The sequence below is a fragment of the Procambarus clarkii genome, chromosome 8, assembly GCF_040958095.1.
Source record: "Procambarus clarkii isolate CNS0578487 chromosome 8, FALCON_Pclarkii_2.0, whole genome shotgun sequence".
NCBI lineage: Eukaryota > Metazoa > Arthropoda > Malacostraca > Decapoda > Cambaridae > Procambarus > Procambarus clarkii.
In genome coordinates, this window is record NC_091157.1 from 23,989,353 (window position 1) to 24,012,046 (window position 22,694).

Below are 22,694 nucleotides of genomic sequence, written 5' to 3' on the forward strand. Positions count from 1 at the left end.
AGGGGGGTGTGGGAGGCAGGATTTAGAGTCTTGATCCGATAGTACATTAACATCGACACGTTATGCCATGGAAAAAAAAGTAGTCTGTTTGTCTATGCCATGGTCAGATAACCTTGACACAAAGACCATATGTTATTGGGATTTATTTGATTAAATTCTATCACAAATGTATAATAAAAAATTCATATGACAATAATTCTTAGCCAATAATTAATTCCCTATTTGTTGCTAGGGCAGATCATCTCAAGAAAGTATTAGAATTGAATATTTAAAGGATTTAAAAAATATGAACAAAAAAGAGGAACTTTTCATTAATATAGATATCGAACATATAAATAATGATAAATTTAACACAAAAAAATTCCTGGATTATATTATTTACCCCTGAGACATAATCTAATAAGACAATTATTTATAGCTTATAAGTTTATCAGTTAATAAATGATAATATTGATGATTCCCACATTAAATTTAATTATCCGCCCAATCTGTGCAGAAGACAGTTAATTTATTGGAAAATTTACGATATGTCAGGATTAACAGCTGATAATAAATTTGTCTGGTATGAAAATTTTTTCACACAATTTCACAATCAGGATATTGTAATTGACGAAGATTTTGGGTATATTCCCCATTTAAAATTGAAGAGGCCAAAATGATAAATATATAACACTGTGGTAGATTTATGGCTTTTTCTTTAAGATGGGGTAAGAAATGTTAAACAAAGTTTAAGTGAGTATATTATTAGAAATTGTTTAACTTATGAACAAACATTAGAAGTAAACAAAAAATCAATTACAAATATTGATATGTACATTAAAATCGATGAAGTCATGAGACATGATGAGAATATAATTGAGCGTCTTATTACTAATTATGAAAAAAATAATATTTGGTCAAAACTAAGAAATATATCACTATCTATAGCGTGGAACATGCATTGTGATTTATTAGAACAATTTACTGGTATTATTAATAAAATTAAAAATCCAATAGAAACAATACCAAGACATGCCAAATTTTATTCTTATCTTTTCCCTGATTATGCAATAACTAAAATGGTGGCTTACCTCTCACAAAAAAGGGAAAATATTTATATTTGGAATAATCAGTACAAAAATTATTCTATTAATATTAATGGTATTATTAAAAAGAGGAGAAATCGGGGGGGGGGGGTGTTGAAAGATCAAGTTGTAGAAGGGGAGGTAGTGGAGGTGGAGGAGGGTCAAGAAGAAGAAGAAGAAGAAGAAGAAGAAGAAGAAGAAGAAGAAGAAGAGAAGAAGAAGAAGAAGAAGAAGAAGAGAAGAAGAAGAAGACGAAGATTGCATTTGTACAACATATCAATGATGAAATAATGATGAGAGATATTTTTAATGGTTATGTCAGTTTGTTCAATCTTCTCCCGATTTTTATTCCGTTACAACTTTCCAATCATAACATCTTGATGATATTCTCTCTATGCAATTGATAATATATCTTTATGGTTCCAGTACCGATTTAAAATTAACAAATGTTTTATACAAAACTTAACCTTTAATAATGAATAACTCAAATAGATAATCACTTTTGAGCCTAGAATTATTAAAACAATTCTTTCTAAAGAATTAAATAGTGATACAAAAAATTAAATAAAAAGTTCTTTAAAACATACCTTATGTTTCAAAATAAACCAAATAAAGACTTAAATAATGATATAATTAAATAAAAAAAAGGTATTTAAAACATACCTTATGTTTCAAGTGAGCAACAAAACAAACTAAAAGTTGTAAAGAAGGATGAGCTTTAGTCAAAGACTAATCTGGTATTAGGGAGACAGGGATAACCTGGCAAGGATAACCTTGGGAAGGACGTTATATAAAGAGACTCCGACAACTTGGCGGTCCACATCTAGAACTAAGTACAGTAATCACAACAGAAAAGTGCAGTATAGGATTTGCCCATTAGAGCCATAAGTCAATTATAAACCAACAACCCCATCTTCATCCTGCAGCCGATTGCTTGCTGGAATTTGCCAGAACTATATCTGGTTGTAGCAACACAGATCCTATTCGCCTACTAAATATTTGGAACAGCCTCAGGCTCGATAACAACCTTCCCCAATAAATATAACAACGTTCACTCTGAACATAATTGACCCAGACCGGTTTCCTATCAACAACCCAACTTTACATGCCCCTGAGACATCCAATCCCCCCTTCCCGCCATCTTGTTCACCAATCCAATGTCCCCAAATTACTTTAGCTGAACTCTGCAACAGTCACCTCATCAACTAATGATCTTAACCCACCCTCTAAGAGAACATAGAAAATCGATTGGATCAGCAGAAACAACAAATTATTATCTACTTTACTTTCATCTGTCTTAAGATCCAACAGTGACGATGATTCATCTGAAGACTCATCTGAAAAATCGTCCAAAAGTGAAGTACATGTGCCTCAAGATTTACAACTGAAAGGGTATGTTTTTAAATACTTTTTTTGTTTAATTTTATCATTATTTGGTTCTTTATTTGGTTCATTTTGAAACATAAGGTATTTTTAACAACTTTTTATTATTTTTTTTTATTATTACTTAATTTATTAGAAAGAATTGATTTAATAATTCTAGGCTTCTGTTCTGTATCAGACGTTTTGTTAATTAATTTTAAAAAAATTTAGATAAAGGGATAACGATGTAACTGATTTTGTTTTCCGTAGATGAAAGAAGTCTCTCAACGTCGCTGTCGTCATTCATGTCGACCCAAGAATGATAAATATCTTCTACCCCAGAAAATAAAAAGAGAGGATGCCCAGAGGTATGGACAACTTTGTAACAAAAATTGTGGCCCACATATGAAACCCAATAGATGGATGGTTGGTTTTAATACTGAAGAAAAGAAAGGAAGGATCTTAAGGAGCACCATGTTCTTACATATGCACCTTATTTATCACATTCGATCCATTTAATCCATATGAAGATGGACTATTAGACTGGGACATTAACGTTGAGATAGAACGTAATTTAAATACGTCCTGCATTGAAATTCAATTTGAAGGCAAGGATTCAGAATGTGATTTTGTGGATCTGAGAAGACATTTTGGACTAACTGAGCTCCAGGAGATATTTAAAAGAATAATATATATTCCCAGAAGTCGAGCTATCCAAAATATTCAAATAATCCCATCCTTTAAAGATGAAAAGGTTTTAAAGCATACTGAAAAGATTAAAAGTCTTTTCACAATTGAAGAGTATAGGTGTAGATTCGCAAATTTTTATAGGAGATTATTTCCACCTTCTATTGTTACTAAATTGGTGTATTTGCTTGGTAAATAACCGTGTATGTAATTTGGTACTAAGTGGATTTGTGCTGATTGATTGATGAGGTATGGGACAAGAGTTATTTGTGACCTAATTCATATATATATAGGATATAAGTTGGATTTGTGCTGATTGATTGATGAGGTATGGGACATGAGTGTTTGTGATCTTATTTATATAGGATCTAAGTTGGATTTGTGCTGATTGATTGATGAGGTATGGGGCAAGATTTGTTTGTGACCTAATTCTTACATCTTATATAGGATCTAAGTTGAATTTGTGTTGAGTTGTTTATGATCTCTTATATAGGATCTAAGTTGTTGGATTTGTGCTGATTGATTGATGAGGTATGGGGCAAGAGTTGTTTGTCACCTTAATTCATACATCTTATAGGATCTAAGTTGGATTTGTGCTGATTGATTAATGAGTTATGGAAGCAAGAGTTGTTTGTGACCAAATTCATAAACATTTTATATAGAATCATATTAAAAATAAATTCTAACCAAGAACATTCTCGTGTCGTCTTATTTTCTTTTAATTTAATTTTTACTATGAACCAAAATCCAAAACATCTTATTTCTTATTTTTGCCTTTAATTTCAATAAACTACAGTTGTACCTCTCCACTTTTCAATTTAATCCATTCCCAGAGACAGGTTGTTGTTAATTCTGTACAACTATTTTCCTAGATTGAATCTTAACATTGACTTTTTCTTAGGACTCATTCATGACTTTCTTATGATATAATTTATAACATTCTTGGGACAATAATGTAATAATAATTATTATTTGGTTAAAAAAGGAAGAAAACAATGAAATTCTACAAGTGTATTAAGCAGCTAGCTACTTGGTCGATACACAAAGTTTCTCACTGTAAATAAGTCACAGTTTTCGATCAAAATTGTGGTGTCACTGTATAACAACAAAACCTACCTTACCTTACATACATACTTAACCTAACCTAAACTAATACAACTTAAGTCAATAATTTATAATGGAACAAATATATGTGAGAGGTGAGTGAAGTTTGGTTTGGTTGACGTTTCATCAATATGAATTTTATTTTAAAGTGGTTCGGGAAGTTCGTATGAAATATACTCTCCTATGGTTTCCTGTTTTTTTTTTTTTTTGGTTTTTTACTTTTAAACTGATACTGAAATAGAATTGAACAATTAATAAACTAACTAAAATTGTTATTATTATTACACTCAAATTGAAATATGGATATATATATATAGGTATAAATAATAGTATGTGAGTTAATATTTATATTACAACTCTCCTATTAATTTACTTGTGGTTTGACTCTGTTTTCTTATCATCATTATCACCATGTAAAAACACCTACTACCAAAATAGTTTGCAGGCAATGTGCGTCAATCAATTTGTGAATTCCTTTTTGGATACTACTAGAATGGGATATTGGACCGTGGCCTGCTTACGTAGAGCAATCAACACCAACCCTAACATTCCTTATTTTTTAAAACGCCAATTAATCAACGAAGTTCAATGGAATCTAATGATTAGATCGTGGGAAAGAGCAGTGGCAGATGAAACAACTACTGAACTTTTATTTTGAACACCCAACAGACCCCGAGATAAGGAACATTGGCCAATTGGATAGCGATCACTATTCATACATTTTGTATGTTTAGTGACGGCGACGACCACTGCCATTTAATGAAACTAGTTCACATGTCGAAATCAGTGGTGACATATTTATTGGGATTGTATAGGAGACACAAAGCACTGTGTAGTATTTTGTATGTGAAAATAAGAACAGATTCAATGAAAAGCTATTTTACTGAGATGATTATGTTATAAAATATTTGTTTATTATTCATATAGTAAATAAATCTAATGTTGGGAGCAAATACTAAAAGTATAAATAAAAACCATTGATGAATCTTATATTATACTATAATGTAATAATGCCAAACCAATTAATTTACATATTTCTTTACATTAGAAAGAGAACTTAAGTGACTGACTGGACTCTGGCCGATGATAGATTTAACCAGTTCAGTTATCATTTTCTGCATTTCAGAGTTACGTACTTCTTCCGTTAGTCGCAAGGCAACATTTAGTAAATGATCCACACTATCTTGAAGCCTCGACAATTTAGTTAGCACCTCAATACCAGTTATATGGGTGGTTAATTCATATTGGGGATATTTAGCCAAATTTATTGAAGGTTTCGGTAATCTACCCTTGATTTCCAGGTAATCAAGACCTTCAAAAATACAAGTAACGAATTCGTCTTTCGTTTTGTATTGATCCTTGTAATCCATCATATCTGGATAATTAAATTCGTCTAATCCATATGGCCACCTGTCATCATTATTACATTATGCCAATTTTTTTTTTGGTAGCTAGGAGTTCATCATTTGAATAAAAGGTTACTAAAATATTTTTAAGTTTTGCAGTATCACACTCTTTTCTAAAGAATAAAATAAAGTTGATCATTTCATTTACTGACGACGTCATTATACTTATTACTGTACTCTTTTTTTGGTAAATGAATGGAATAGTTAAGTGAAATTCTAAATTTTTATTACTTTTATACTTCATGCCAAAATTTAATTTCTAATTAGCGACAATAGTTTCTGAAAACTTGTACTTTTAATAATGATTAGTTCCCCTTTTTATACCCTTCGACTACTAAATAGTAGATATATTATAAATACCTTAGGATCGGGATTATCTAATTGTGTTTCTTCTTCTTCTTCTCCTTCGGCTGCACTGCTACAACATGTCTCTAGGAACTGATTAAATTCAAATGTGGAAGTTATATATGCAAGGCCAGATTAGTCAAATAGGCCAGGTGATTTTCTTTGAAAAATTGTTTTGATTGAATTACAGTGGTATTATTTATTATATTATATTAGGATATAAATCATACCTTTGGTTTCCATGATTAATTCTTACCGGAAATTCAGTAGTTGTTTCATCTGCTACTGCTCTTTCCCACGATCTAATCATTAGATTCCGTTGAACTTCGTTGATTATTTGGCGTTTAAAAAAATGAGGAATATTAGGGTTTGTGTATATTGCTCTACGTAAGCAGGCCACGGTCCAATATCCCATTCTAGTAGTATCCAAAAAGGAATTCACAAATTCATTGACGCACATTGCCTGCAAACTATTTTGGTTGTAGGTGTTTTTACATGGTGGTGATGATGATAAACCTTCGTCTTTTAAAATAAAACGACAGATTTCTTCCTTTTCTCCCGTTTGGTAATGAGGTCCATAAAGAGATGGGGATTTCGGGTTATGAAAAGTATGCGGTTTACCTTTTCTACATAAAATGATCCATAGTCTTTCGCCACCATTCGAGCAACCAATTCGCTCCTCGCCGTATTTAAATGATAAATTCGGTCAAGGTTTCCTAGGTTAATACAACATATATCATCACACTTTTTATCACCATCACTGAAAACCCGAAAAATAGAATCTCTATCCCGCCAGTCATTACAATATTTTGATACCCCCAAAAGAGATCTAATTTCATAGTTGGGGGTCCCTATAAATTATATCTTGACGAGGCTTGTTAAAAAAAGATCCATCATGTAAACAATAGGGTTTATGTTGAATCATCCTGTGATTAACGTAGTTAAGCCATTTTTTTTTTCAACCATGCTTCATAATCTCTCGCATCTCGGGTTAATTCCCAACGCATATTTTTAAACATCATGTACCTAAAATAATAATGCCGATTCAAATATTTTTTTATTGACATAAGTTTTTTCAGTGCTGCCTGATCAACTTTGCTACATGACGATGGAATCGATATTCCCTCTGCTATTATCATCTGTCTCAGAGCTTCTCGTTCCTGTTTGGAAGCTTGTATCCTCATCAGAAATATGGAAGGATCTTTGGTGTTAGTATTTAGTTTATTCCTTATTGATTAAAAATTTTGACTTCAGCCTTCAACGGTCCGAAAATTTTTATTAAATCAGTATTCTTCTGCTTGAGGTTGGTGGTGTTCATCTTGTATAAATTGACTTCAGCCCTCAACTGTTTGAGAGTTTTTTCTAATCAATATTCTTTTGCTTGAGGTTGATGTTCTGCTTGATGTTCTTTCTGTGACATCAATAAGCATTGTTTCAAGTTTTTTTTCAGCGCAGCTTGTATCTTCTTGTTCTTTTTCTTCTTCTTCTTCTCCTTCCTGAGGTTCATCTTGAAGAGAGCTTCTCGTACCACATATTCTTTGGATGGAAGAGCAGCGAAGCGTGTGTTGGTTGGCCGTCAGTGGATGTAAATGTGAGAGCAGCCTGTGACTACTGATATTTATATAATTCAGCTGACACGGTGCTGCCATCTACTCCAGCCAACCAGCTGTCTCCTCCACTCTTTGAGCAACTTATTGTAATTTTTACTGCCCTACTTTTTTTTGTAATTTTTACTGCCCTACTTTTTTTTTTAGTAAATTTTGATAGCAGGATGATTTATTGATTTAAATTGGTGAGACCACAAAAAAGTTATTGCTTGCTCTACTTGGTGGAGGTTTCCAGGTAAGCAATCAAGTCTGCACGCTCATTCTTCTTCTTAAGACCAACGAACACCATCTTTGTGCCTGGAAAAAACTTCTTGGGGTTGGTCAAGTAGATATCCAGATTATCTTTGTCCCACGTGATACTCTTGGCCTTGTTGGCATAAGTGTAAATATAGCCAGAAGCCTGACCAGTCTGGCGGCCGAAGAGGCCATTGAGATTGGGTCTAGTTTTGTGCTTGCCGTTTAATTCAACAGTGTGACACTGTGCACACCTCTGCATAAAGATCTTCTTGCCTTTTTCCCTCTCACCCATCTTCTGAAAAAAACACACATTAACTTAAAAGGTTAAGGTGTATGCTACTTATTTATTTTTTTTTTTTTTGAGCTGATTTCATGCAGCACGAACATCATTAAGAAAATGCAGCATGAACATCATTATAGTTAAATTTTCAAAACATCAATTTCAAATTATAAATTTCAAATTATTAGTGATTACAACTGTAATTATATCAAATTTTCCCAAACCAACGAAAAGAGAGAAAGAGAACCCTGGCCAAATATAACCAGGTCATCTCTGGTGGTGGCGTACCAGCACTTCACAGAGGTTAACAGCGAAATAAAGGCATTATAAATCTCAGTGTCATTATATTGGATGGAGCTGGTGGTAACCAACAATCCCACCTTCATTATGGTCATATGTTTCATACACTTACTTACAAAAGGACACTTTTTTCTTTGTTTTAGGATTCAGATTTACTCTGCGAGCACACTGCACAACCTTGAGTCAAAACACGCTCACAGATTGACTAAAAACTACTGTAGATACAGATTTGGATAATGTATCTAACCATCTACAGCTTCAACCAACTACTGGATTTTTTTACAACACAGTTTCAAATGAGAAAACATAAAAAATAAATAATTACACCCTCCTCCTTCTCATCAGCATCATCATCATCATCATCATAAAAAAAAGAAACAAAAATATATAAAATGAATAAAAATATGATATGGAAATGTGGTAAGGATGACATTTTAACTTTTTCGAACCAGAGTTTTTACATCTACATATTTTCCTTTAGAAATTGATGCCCTCTGATTGAAACCCAAACAGAGGTACAAATAACACATACATATACATTTATTTACAAAAAACATTTTTTTAATTGTTTTATTTAATGAATGTTGGTCTCAGGATTGGTTCACCCCCTTTCTATGACAAAGTTGGTTTAAGAATAATAAGTATTTTCTATTTGATGGATCATTAGAATTTTTCGAGGCTAGTTTTAATAAATATGGCTGTAAACTCTTAAAAACCAGTTTCATCTCTGAAAGTGTTTCATTAAAGTTAAGGTATAGGGTAACTGGTGTCACATATTCGTCAAAAATCCAACTGTTTTCCATAATATATCTTTCTATATACAAATCAGTGACTGCCAATTGCCTCACACCATATAAAAATTGTTGCGGCTTCTAAAAACAGCCTGTCAGTTTGATTACCCCAAAATAAAATTTGGGCATACTTACGAGAAAATTCCCTAATGCTACATTTTAGATGATGCATATTCAACACAAACACACTTTTTACTATTTGCTTACAAAGTGGACACAATATTTCATCTTTGTAGATAATATTTGATAAAAAAGAGTACATCCCATAAGAATTATTCATATATCTAAGGCAGCCATAATTATGATAATCAAATTTCCCTGTACATTTTTTACTCAACAAAATTTTGGCAGATAATGTAAACATACATTGAGGACAAATACTGTGACCACATCCAACCATATAATCATCAAACATAAAAACCATGTCACCTGACCCATTCAAATCTAAACAAATGGGGCAAGATACAATTTGATGACGAATAACATTTTTCTTAACAGTTTTAAGGGAACCGTGTTTAATTGATATATCAATGACAACGTCCTTATTATCAGGTCCCCAGAGTCGGTTGAACACCAGGTTTGTTTGATATTTTTTCAAAAATGGTATTTTAACCAGGAATGTAGAATTATTCTTAGTTTCAAAACACTCGTCTTGTCTAAAATCATGTTCATTTTCAAACAGATTTATATCACTATCAATTGATCTGATATTTGGTGAACAATTAAATATAATAGTTAACGATGCCTTTTCTGCTTCTGTCATAATTTCTATGATGTTTCTCACTTTGATATTCTGCTGTAATCTTGACCTTGTAGAAGAAATCTTGCAAGTCAAAAAAAGTTGGTAACCTCTTGAGTTTTTTGAATTTGATATTTTGTATGTATTTTTTTTAAATGTCTTCTCTTTTGACATTTCCCCAGGGATAATTCCATATTAAACCTAGAAGAAATATGAAAGATAACATTAATATTAATTAAAAAAAAAGGAAGAAATGGAGTTGTAAGGAAGGAGAAAAAAGCTCTTTATTCCACAGTTAACTATTCTAAAAAAAAAGCACTTTTCTTGGGTTTGGTGTGTAGAAAATGTCTGAAAAGTGATAGGGTAAATAAGAGTAGGATGGAAGTAGTAGTAGTGGTATAAGGGTAAAGATAAAATTTCTTCAATTAGTAACTGCGGTCTCTCTTACCTCAATCAGTTCATAAAGTTTTAGGGAACCTATCTAAACCCACTGACTGGTTCATTCTGTTGTCAGGATTAAATCATCACACAACAACAATTGACCAGGGAGGGTGGAGGAGGTCTTATTTATGTTAATGACACTGTCCTGTTTTTTTTTGTCATAAAGGGGGGCCTATGAAAAAAAATATTATATAAATTAGGAGGTTTAACTGTTCTTTTCATTGTTATGATGTCTTTGACATAATTTTGTTTACAATTTTAACTCTGACACCAAAGGAGTAGACCTGTCTAGAAAAATTTACAATTGCTGGCAAATATTCTCTTTCCCAGTTTCCACCAGCCAATCCACACCCAATTAACGATGGAAAAATTACCAAACTGTATTTTCCATTAGATACTTGCACTGCTAATTTATTTAGACCTTCATTAAACCAATAAATCCTGTTTGGGGATGTATCTCTTAAAAGGCCAGATAAAAGTTGATGATCGAAAGGTTCTAAATATCTAGGATTTCTTCCTTTAGGTCCAGCATCAACATACACGACTGTAACTGCTGTATGAGTCTTTTATTATAAAGGTTTTGATTTTTCTCCTTCCCCATATAAAACTGCCCAAAAACATTTACAACTACTGGTCCCTTTGTTACATTGTTAGGATGACAAATCTCAATATTTCCTGGTTGAGGTCTATCATCAAGCATAGCACGGTTTAGAGTGCCTATTCCCCGGCGTCGTGTATAAGAACCACAGTATGGATATATCTCGGCAAGAATCTGAGAAAGTCCATTAGATTTAACAGCTACACAGTTGAGTATTTGTACAAGCGCTATATTGGGGCTTCTATATGCAGGGTCAGTAATGTCTCCATTAATAAACTCCAAGTTATCTACAAAGAAGAAAGAAACATTGGTTAAACCATTACAGTCCATAATTATCTTCTATATAATAATGCATTAAATATTAGTTGTCCTGTCCTGTCCTAGTCATAAAAGACAATTAACATACTACAAAAATTAATGTATTCCATATTTTTTTATTTATTTAATTAACAAATATCTTTACAATCTTTTGCTCTCCTTTTTTTAATGATTTATCAAGTAATTTAAAGAATATGTTCGAAATTTCACATGACACAGTAGAACTATTGGTTGCCAAAGAATATATTTTTAAGAGATTAGGATGTGTTTGATTACCTTTCTTGATAAATTCCTCCATTTCAGTCCAATAGTTTGTGAATTACTTCAAATATTTTCAGTTGTATTTGTCATGACCGTGTTTGTATTATAATATATAAAACAAAAACTGTTGTATAATATATAGTTATGATATATTTAATATATATACGTTTTTCTTTTTTTATACCTTCTATCAAAATTTCATAAGACTTATAAGGATTGGGTTTGGTATCCGTTTTCAAGTTGGGATTATATCATAAATAATTAAAAAATGGAAGTCATTAAGGGGAAAAACAAATTGACTAATCCTGATGAATGTGAAACACTAAATAATAGAATATCTAATCATATTCGTTTTACATTTAATACCCACAAACGTTATTTAGGGAAAGGTGCCTATGGTAAAGTTGATCTTGTTCAAGTACCTACTATTGAACTTCTTGATCCTAGATTACCGCATCAAATACATGTGTTTCAAAATATTTACCCACACACGGCTTCCAAACTTTTTAAATCTTCTAAGAAGAAGCACAAACGAGGAAAAAAGTATCTACAAACATTTGTGGCTCGAAAGAGTTTTCGCCGGAAAAGGGATTTTTTAATGGTGATTGAAAACATTGCACGTCTTGATGATAATATCCGAAAGGCATTCTTTGTTCAAGTGTATCGTGTGTTTATGGTCGAAACTGCCTATAATGTAATACACTGTCCACAAGGTAAATTTCTAGAGTCATCACAATCTACTGAAGTTCCTCATTCTTTGTATAATATTGAGTATAAATGTCCTTTCAAATCTAAATCTATAGGCTACTTTATCGAAATGGAATACTTAAAACCACGCGATTGGATCCTACTAAGGAAAAAAGTCGAGTTATTGAAAAATGGTCAGTTTTGTCGTCAACAATTGCTTACTACAGTTCTTAGACAGCTTATTGATGTTCAATTAGTCTTATATAATACTATTGACAAATATATATCAGGTACTTACTTCGATATTAATCCTCAAAATGTAATGTATCCAATGATAACATTCATCGAATTAAATTAATTGATTACAGAGGCCTTTTTCTTCCTTCTTTAAATATATTTTCTATAATCACAGAACCAATGCCGGCATTTCATTCCGAAGATATCTGCGATGTCTTTTCTAAACAAATATCTAAATCAAAACTCAATTATTAAAGATATGTTCAATATCTTTCTAACCGATATTTTACACGTTTGCCCAAAGGAGATAAATACAGCGTCATTCCTACTATGTATGGTATCATTGTAGCCGTGACAATGTGTGTGATGTTAATGGGGTTGTGAAGGACGAGATAAAGTACGACACATTTTAAGAAAAATTATTCACTCATATAATCAAACATTGATTATGAATGATGTCTATAAAAGTCAAGAGATACAAAAAAATATTATAGAATTGCTTAAAACCTCAAACATCGTTGAAAACCTAACCCTTTAGAGAAAAAATGAATGCCAATTTTGATTTCGATAATATGGAATTAGATAATCTTGATACTTTAATGGAACCTCTCTTACAGTACATTTCACCAGAACACCTTTTAAACACAGTCCATCCGAATTTATCAATATACTAGAGAGTTGAAAAATGGCGTCAACTGGAAAAAAGTAGGAATGTAGCATGTTGCTATAAATGTCAATCAAATAAACCACTACACCTCCTCCAAAACCAACATTACGAAGACTTGCAGATGAGTCAATCGAATCTCATCACTTTTGTGATGACTTTATTAAAAAATGACGATTTATGTTTATTCCAATAAACTCTTCAACTCATCTACTAACTTGTATATAACACAAAATAAAAAGAAATATAAAACTATAGCCTATGTCATTCCAATAAATTCATTTAACATTGATTGTGAAATTGTAAATTTTAATAATGCCCATAAACACAAACAACAACAACAACAACAACAAAAGTATAAAATTGTTTTGCCTCATTTACAATATGTTATAATTTGGTACTTACACAAATCTTATGTTCCTATTGACCAGGTAAATTTCAACAATTAGTGAGTGTAGCTTCTACTTTATTATTCAGAATTAATACAGAAAAAGGAAACGGAAAACTCCCATCCTTAGAAACATGTATATCATCCATGTTAACTTCTGTTTTTGGGCATTCACTACCTTTCCTGATGCCATCTTTTATCAAACTCATCTATCAAATTCCACATATTGTAATAGAATGGGATAATGAAAAGATTTTATCACATCAGTTGCTAAAAGAAGGAACCAAAATTTATTTTCACCACAAATATTTAAGGCATTTGATATGGATATATGTTAATTATACTATTGTTGTACAAGAGTCATGGGTTTATAACCTTTAAGATAATTGCTTAAAAAGTATCAGTTGTTCCCGCCTGTTTATCCCACTATGAGAGACGCAGCACACGCCCACATAATTAGTTCCTGGATGAAAGATTCAAATTAAACATTCTCTACATAACCCCCTTTTTCTCTACCTTATCCTCTGGCCTGATCATTATTGTTCTCATCTGTGGTGGAGCCTGAGAGTTTCAAGTGTAGACATACGACCCAATAAGCTCAACCTTCGCAAGCACAAGTGACATTAGATAAAGCGTGGAAAATCTTGAGATCATGAGAAAATGGAGACCACAGAGTCCTCCCTTGTCAAATGAGTGGGAGGTATTGATGAAACTAAAAGGTATATGGAACTAAACATAGAACATTTAATTATATATATATATATATATATATATATATATATATATATATATATATATATATATATATATATATATATTAGTATATTTTGGTAGCAGTCTTTCCTGTAGACATATATTATTAAATATGACCGAAAAAGTAAGATTAATAATTCTAACACGAATTTTCTCAATCTTTCGTACATTACGCTTCACTGTTGGAGGTAAATCAAAAATCACTTCTCCAAAATTCATTTTTATTTCTAGTCTGACGCGACACGGGCGCGTTTCGTAAAACTTATTACATTTTCAAAGACTTCACAAATACACAACTGATTAGAACTTACGTATCTCTGATTTTATATCTACATTTGAGTGAGGTGGGAGGGGTGATGTGGCATTAACACAAGACAGAACAAGAGGGGATATTAATAGGGTATTAAAAGTATCAACACAAGACAGAACAGAAACAATGGGTATTTGAATAGAAGTGTTTGTAGAAAGCCTATTGGTCCATATTTCTTGATGCTTCTATATTGGAGCGGAGTCTTGAGGTGGGTAGAATATAGTTGTGCAATAATTGGCTGTTGATTGCTGGTGTTGACTTCTTGATGTGTAGTGCCTCGCAAACGTCAAGCCGCCTGCTATCGCTGTATCTATCGATGATTTCTGTGTTGTTTACTAGGATTTCTCTGGCGATGGTTTGGTTATGGGAAGAGATTATATGTTCCTTAATGGAGCCCTGTTGCTTATGCATCGTTAAACGCCTAGAAAGAGATGTTGTTGTCTTGCCTATATACTGGGTTTTTTGGAGCTTACAGTCCCCAAGTGGGCATTTGAAGGCATAGACGACGTTAGTCTCTTTTAAAGCGTTCTGTTTTGTGTCTGGAGAGTTTCTCATGAGTAGCCTGGCCGTTTTTCTGGTTTTATAGTAAATCGTCAGTTGTATCCGCTGATTTTTGTCTGTAGGGATAACGTTTCTATTAACAATATCTTTCAGGACCCTTTCCTCCGTTTTATGAGCTGTGGAAAAGAAGTTCCTGTAAAATAGTCTAATAGGGGGTATAGGTGTTGTGTTAGTTGTCTCTTCAGAGGTTGCATGGCTTTTCACTTTCCTTCTTATGATGTCTTCGATGAAACCATTGGAGAAGCCGTTATTGACTAGGACCTGCCTTACCCTACAGAGTTCTTCGTCGACTTCCTTCCATTCTGAGCTGTGGCTGAGAGCACGGTCGACGTATGCGTTAACAACACTCCTCTTGTACCTGTCAGGGCAGTCGCTGTTGGCATTTAGGTACATTCCTATGAGACACAAAGAAGGTCACTACCAAAGATACCTTACAAGCAGAACTTATTGCAGAAGGAGGAAAGAATCGAGGCAACTACAGAAGCACCATACTGTCCCCCGAGCTTAAAGCGGCAGCTAAAAGCCTTCGTGAGAACAAGGAGATAGTTGTCAGGAGAGGTGACAAGTCGCCAATATATGTCACTCTTAAAAAAGATGAATATCTGGCGAAAATGAACATCATACTCTCTGACCAAACTAAGTTCCAAAGGGTAACGAAGGACACTACAGCCGAATTAAAAGCAAAGGTCAACAAACTGATCGAAACTGTGAACGCCAAGAAATCCGGACTCCACCTGCCAAAGATCATTGGGGAATATAAACCTGGATATGCGTATGGAAATGTCAAGACGCACAAGCCTGGAAACCCACTTCGGCCAATCATTAGCCAGATACCCACACCCACATACAGACTGGCGAAGCGACTCAACGGCCTGCTGACTCCTTATGTTCCTTGCGCCTTCAGCCTGAAGTCTCCAAAGGAATTTGTGGACTTACTGCTGGGCACACGGGCCACAGGGATAAGAGCCTCGTTGGACGTAGAATCGCTGTTTACCAACGTACCTGTGGACGAGACAATCGGAATGATAGCCGACAGAGTGTATCGTGATAATATGTATCGTGATAAAAATGTAATAATATTTGAAGTAATTCACAAACTATTGGACTGAAATGGAGGAATTTATCAAGAAAGGTAATCAAACACATCCTAATCTCTTAAAAATATATTCTTTGGCAACCAATAGTTCTACTGTGTCATGTGAAATTTCGAACATATTCTTTAAATTACTTGATAAATCATTAAAAAAAAGGAGAGCAAAAGATTGTAAAGATATTTGTTAATTAAATAAATAAAAAAATATGGAATACATTAATTTTTGTAGTATGTTAATTGTCTTTTATGACTAGGACAGGACAGGACAACTAATATTTAATGCATTATTATATAGAAGATAATTATGGACTGTAATGGTATAACCAATGTTTCTTTCTTCTTTGTAGATAACTTGGAGTTTATTAATGGAGACATTACTGACCCTGCATATAGAAGCCCCAATATAGCGCTTGTACAAATACTCAACTGTGTAGCTGTTAAATCTAATGGACTTTCTCAGATTCTTGCCGAGATATATCCATACTGTGGTTCTTATACACGACGCCGGGGAATAGGCACTCTAAACCGTGCTATGCTTGATGATAGACCTCAACCAGGAAATATTGAGATTTGTCATCCTAACAATGTAACAAAGGGACCAGTAGTTGTAAATGTTTTTGGGCAGTTTTATATGGGGAAGGAGAAAAATCAAAACCTTTATAATAAAAGACTCATACAGCAGTTACAGTCGTGTATTGTTGATGCTGGACCTAAAGGAAGAAATCCTAGATATTTAGAACCTTTCGATCATCAACTTTTATCTGGCCTTTTAAGAGATACATCCCCAAACAGGATTTATTGGTTTAATGAAGGTCTAAATAAATTAGCAGTGCAAGTATCTAATGGAAAATACAGTTTGGTAATTTTTCCATCGTTAATTGGGTGTGGATTGGCTGGTGGAAACTGGGAAAGAGAATATTTGCCAGCAATTGTAAATTTTTCTAGACAGGTCTACTCCTTTGGTGTCAGAGTTAAAATTGTAAACCAAATTATGTCAAAGACATCATAACAATGAAAAGAACAGTTAAACCTCCTAATTTATATAAATATTTTTTTTTCATAGGCCCCCCTTTATGACAAAAAAAAACAGGACAGTGTCATTAACATAAATAAGACCTCCTCCACCCTCCCTGGTCAATTGTTGTTGTGTGATGATTTAATCCTGACAACAGAATGAACCAGTCAGTGGGTTTAGATAGGTTCCCTAAAACTTTATGAACTGATTGAGGTAAGAGAGACCGCAGTTACTAATTGAAGAAATTTTATCTTTACCCTTATACCACTACTACTACTTCCATCCTACTCTTATTTACCCTATCACTTTTCAGACATTTTCTACACACCAAACCCAAGAAAAGTGCTTTTTTTTAGAATAGTTAACTGTGGAATAAAGAGCTTTTTTCTCCTTCCTTACAACTCCATTTCTTCCTTTTTTTTAATTAATATTAATGTTATCTTTCATATTTCTTCTAGGTTTAATATGGAATTATCCCTGGGGAAATGTCAAAAGAGAAGACATTTAAAAAAAATACATACAAAATATCAAATTCAAAAAACTCAAGAGGTTACCAACTTTTTTAGGCATGTCAAGAGGAGTACTGGCCTGTACTCCTCTTGACATGCCTGAAAGTATTCTGAGGAAACTACTCCAAGCTTGTACTAAAGAGGCACCCTTCTTGAGCCCGGATGGGCACATGTATAAGCAAGTAGATGGGGTCGCCATGGGTTCTCCCCTAGGTGTCCTGTTTGCAAACTTCTACATGGGTACCATCGAGCAAAAAGTCTTAGTCGACATGAACTTGAAACCGGCCATATACTGCAGGTATGTTGACGACATTTTAACACAGGTACCTGATGTCAGACATCTGCAGGAGCTGAACGAGGCATTTGAGCAGAGTTCCGTGCTGCGTTTCACTTACGAGACGGAAAAGGATGGGAAGCTGCCTTTTCTAGATGTAACAGTCATGGAAAAGGGCGGAGGTTTCCACACTGCAGTCTACACTAAGGAAACAAACATAGGAATGTGCCTAAATGCCAACAGCGACTGCCCTGACAGGTACAAGAGGAGTGTTGTTAACGCATACGTCGACCGTGCTCTTAGCCACAGCTCAGAAAGGAAGCAAGTCGACGAAGAACTCTGTAGGGTAAGGCAGGTCCTAGTCAATAACGGCTTCTCCAATGGTTTCATCGAAGACATCATAAGAAGGAAAGTGAAAAGCCATGCAACCTCTGAAGAGACAACTAACACACACCTATACCCCCTATTAGACTATTTTACAGGAACTTCTTTTCCACAGCTCATAAAACGGAGGAAAGGGTCCTGAAAGATATTGTAATAGAAACGTTATCCCTACAGACAAAAATCAGAGGATACAACTGACGATTTACTATAAAACCAGAAAAACGGCCAGCCTACTCATGAGAAACTCTCCAGACACAAAACTGAACGCTTTAAAAGAGACTAACGTCGTCTATGCCTTCAAATGCCCACTTGGGGACTGTAAGCTCCAAAAATCCCAGTATATAGGCAAGACAACAACATCTCTTTCTAGGCGTTTAACGATGCATAAGCAAGAGGGCTCCATTAAGGAACATATAATCTCTTCCCATAACCAAACCATCGCCAGAGAAATCCTAGTAAACAACACAGAAATCATCGATAGATACAGCGATAGCAGGCGGCTTGACGTTTGCGAGGCACTACACATCAAGAAGTCAACACCAGCAATCAACAGCCAATTATTGCACAACTATATTCTACCCACCTCAAGACTCCACTCCAATATAGAAGCATCAAGAAATATGGACCAATAGGCTTTCTACAAACACTTCTATTCAAATACCCATTGTTTCTGTTCTGTCTTGTGTTGATACTTTTAATACCCTATTAATATCCCCTCCTGTTCTGTCTTGTGTTAATGCCACATCACCCTTCCCACCTCACTCAAATGTAGATATAATATCAGAGAGACGTAAGTTCTAATCAGTTGTGTATTTGTGAAGTCTTTGAAAATGTAATAAGTTTTACGAAACGCGCCCGTGTCGCGTCAGACTAGAAATAAAAATAAAAATGAATTTTGGAGAAGTGATTTTTGATTTACCTCCAACAGTGAAGCATAATGTACGAAAGATTGAGAAAATTCGTGTTAGAATTATTAATCTTACTTTTTCGGTCATATTTAATATATATATATATATATATATATATATATATATATATATATATATATATATATATATACATATATATATATATATATTGAATGCCTTTTAATCTCTTCGCTGTGGTTCTCAAAACACACATACACGGCCGTAGTCCTAAGGGCCTGGGCTCGATTACTGTTCGAGGCAGAAACAAACATGCAGAGTTTCTTTCACCCTGATGAATTATATATATATATATATATATATATATATATATATATATAACTGAAAACTCACACCCCAGAAGTGACTCGAACCCATACTCCCAGGAGCCACGCAACTGGTATGTACAAGACGCCTTAATCCACTTGACCATCACGACCGGACGTAATGAGGTGATAGCCGAGGCTATTTGAACCACCCCACCGCCGGCACTCGGATAGTAATCTTGGGCATAGCATTTTACCAAATCACCTCATTCTTTGGGGCACACGTGAGGAACACAAATGCGAACAAGCCTGAATGGTCCCCAGGACAATATGCAACTGAAAACTCACACCCCAGAAGTGACTCGAACCCATACTCCCAGGAGCCACGCAACTGGTATGTACAAGACGCCCTAATCCACTTGACCATCACGACCGGACATAATGAGGTGATAGCCGAGGCTAGTTGAACCACACCACCGCCGGCACTCGGATAGTAATCTTGGGCATAGCATTTTACCAAATCACCTCATTCTTTGGGGCACATGTGAGGAACACAAATGCGAACAAGCCTGAATGGTCCCCAGGACAATATGCAACTGAAAACTCACACCCCAGAAGTGACTCGAACCCATACTCCCAGGAGCCACACAACTGGTATGTACAAGACGCCTTAATCCACTTGACCATCACGACCGGACATAATGAGGTGATAGCCGAGGCTAGTTGAACCACACCACCGCCGGCACTCGGATAGTAATCTTGGGCATAGCATTTTACCAAATCACCTCATTCTTTGGGGCACACGTGAGGAACACAAATGCGAACAAGCCTGAATGGTCCCCAGGACAATATGCAACTGAAAACTCACACCCCAGAAGTGACTCGAACCCATACTCCGAGTGCCGGCGGTGGGGTGGTTCAAATAGCCTCGGCTATCACCTCATTACGTCCGGTCGTGATGGTCAAGTGGATTAAGGCGTCTTGTACATACCAGTTGCGTGGCTCCTGGGAGTATGGGTTCGAGTCACTTCTGGGGTGTGAGTTTTCAGTTGCATAATGTCCTGGGGACCATTCAGGCTTGTTCGCATTTGTGTTCCTCACGTGTGCCCCAAAGAATGAGGTGATTTGGTAAAATGCTATGCCCAAGATTACTATCCGAGTGCCGACGGTGGGGTGGTTCAAATAGACTCGGCTATCACCTCATTATGTCCGGTCGTGATGGTCAAGTGGATTAAGGCGTCTTGTACATACCAGTTGCGTGGCTCCTGGGAGTACGGGTTCGAGTCACTTCTGGGGTGTGAGTTTTCAGTTGCATATTGTCCTGGGGACCATTCAGGCTTGTTCGCATTTGTGTTCCTCACGTGTGCCCCAAAGAATGAGGTGATTTGGTAAAATGCTATGCCCAAGATTACTATCCGAGTGCCGGCGGTGGGGTGGTTCAAATAGCCTCGGCTATCACCTCATTATGTCCGGTCGTGATGGTCAAGTGGATTAAGGCGTCTTGTACATACCAGTTGCGTGGCTCCTGGGAGTATGGGTTCGAGTCACTTCTGGGGTGTGAATTTTCAGTTATATATATATATATATATATATATATATATATATATATATATATATATATATATATATATATATATATATATATATATATATATATATATATAAATATATATATATATTCATCAGGGTGAAAGAAACTCTGCATGTTTGTTTCTGCCTCGAACAGTAATCGAGCCCAGGCCCTTAGGACTACGGCCGTGTATGTGTGTTTTGAGAACCACAGCGAAGAGAATAAAAGGCATTCAATATATATATATAATTAAATGTTCTATGTTTAGTTCCATATACCTTTTAGTTTCATCAATACCTCCCACTCATTTGACAAGGGAGGACTCTGTGGTCTCCATTTTCTCATGATCTCAAGATTTTCCACGCTTTATCTAATGTCATTTGTGCTTGCGAAGGTTGAGCTTATTGGGTCGTATGTCTACACTTGAAACTCTCAGGCTCCACCACAGATGAGAACAATAATGATCAGGCCAGAGGATAAGGTAGAGAAAAAGGGGGTTATGTAGAGAATGTTTAATTTGAATCTTTCATCCAGGAACTAATTATGTGGGCGTGTGCTGCGTCTCTCATAGTGGGATAAACAGGCGGGAACAACTGATACTTTTTAAGCAATTATCTTAAAGGTTATAAACCCATGACTCTTGTACAACAATAGTATAATTAACATATATCCATATCAAATGCCTTAAATATTTGTGGTGAAAATAAATTTTGGTTCCCTTCTTTTAGCAACTGATGTGATAAAATCTTTTCATTATCCCATTCTATTACAATATGTGGAATTTGATAGATGAGTTTGATAAAAGATGGCATCAGGAAAGGTAGTGAATGCCCAAAAACAGAAGTTAACATGGATGATATACATGTTTCTAAGGATGGGAGTTTTCCATTTCCTTTTTCTGTATTAATTCTGAATAATAAAGTAGAAGCTACACTCACTAATTGTTGAAATTTTACCTGGTCAATAGGAACATAAGATTTGTGTAAGTACCAAATTATAACATATTGTAAATGAGGCAAAAATTTTTTATACTTTTGTTGTTGTTGTTGTTGTTGTTTGTGTTTATGGGCATTATTAAAATTTACAATTTCACAATCAATGTTAAATGAATTTATTGGAATGACATAGGCTATAGTTTTATATTTCTTTTTATTTTGTGTTATATACAAGTTAGTAGATGAGTTGAAGAGTTTATTGGAATAAACATAAATCGTCATTTTTTAATAAAGTCATCACAAAAGTGATGAGATTCGATTGGCTCATCTGCAAGTCTTCGTAATGTTGGTATTTGGAGGAGGTGTAGTGGTTTATTTGATTGGTGACATTTATAGCAACATGCTACATTCCTACTTTTTTCCAGTTGACGCCATTTTTCAACTCTCTGGTATATTGATAAATTCGGATGGACTGTGTTTAAAAGGTGTTCTGGAGAAATGTACTGTAAAAGAGGTTCCATTAAAGTATCAAGATTATCTAATTCCATATTATCGAAATCAAAATTGGCATTCATTTTTTCTCTAAAGGGTTAGGTTTTCAAC

The 22,694-nt window shown here is 34.6% G+C and overlaps 1 protein-coding gene across 1 annotated transcript; it reads right to left on the reverse strand.

The window, feature by feature from the left end:
• Positions 1-7,789: 7,789 nt before the first annotated feature.
• On the reverse strand, positions 7,790-8,104 carry LOC138361913 (cytochrome c-like). Its single transcript, XM_069320950.1, has one exon. It carries the CDS (start codon positions 8,102-8,104, stop codon positions 7,790-7,792), a length of 315 nt encoding a protein of 104 aa, XP_069177051.1.
• Between the last annotated feature and the right edge of the window lie 14,590 nt (positions 8,105-22,694).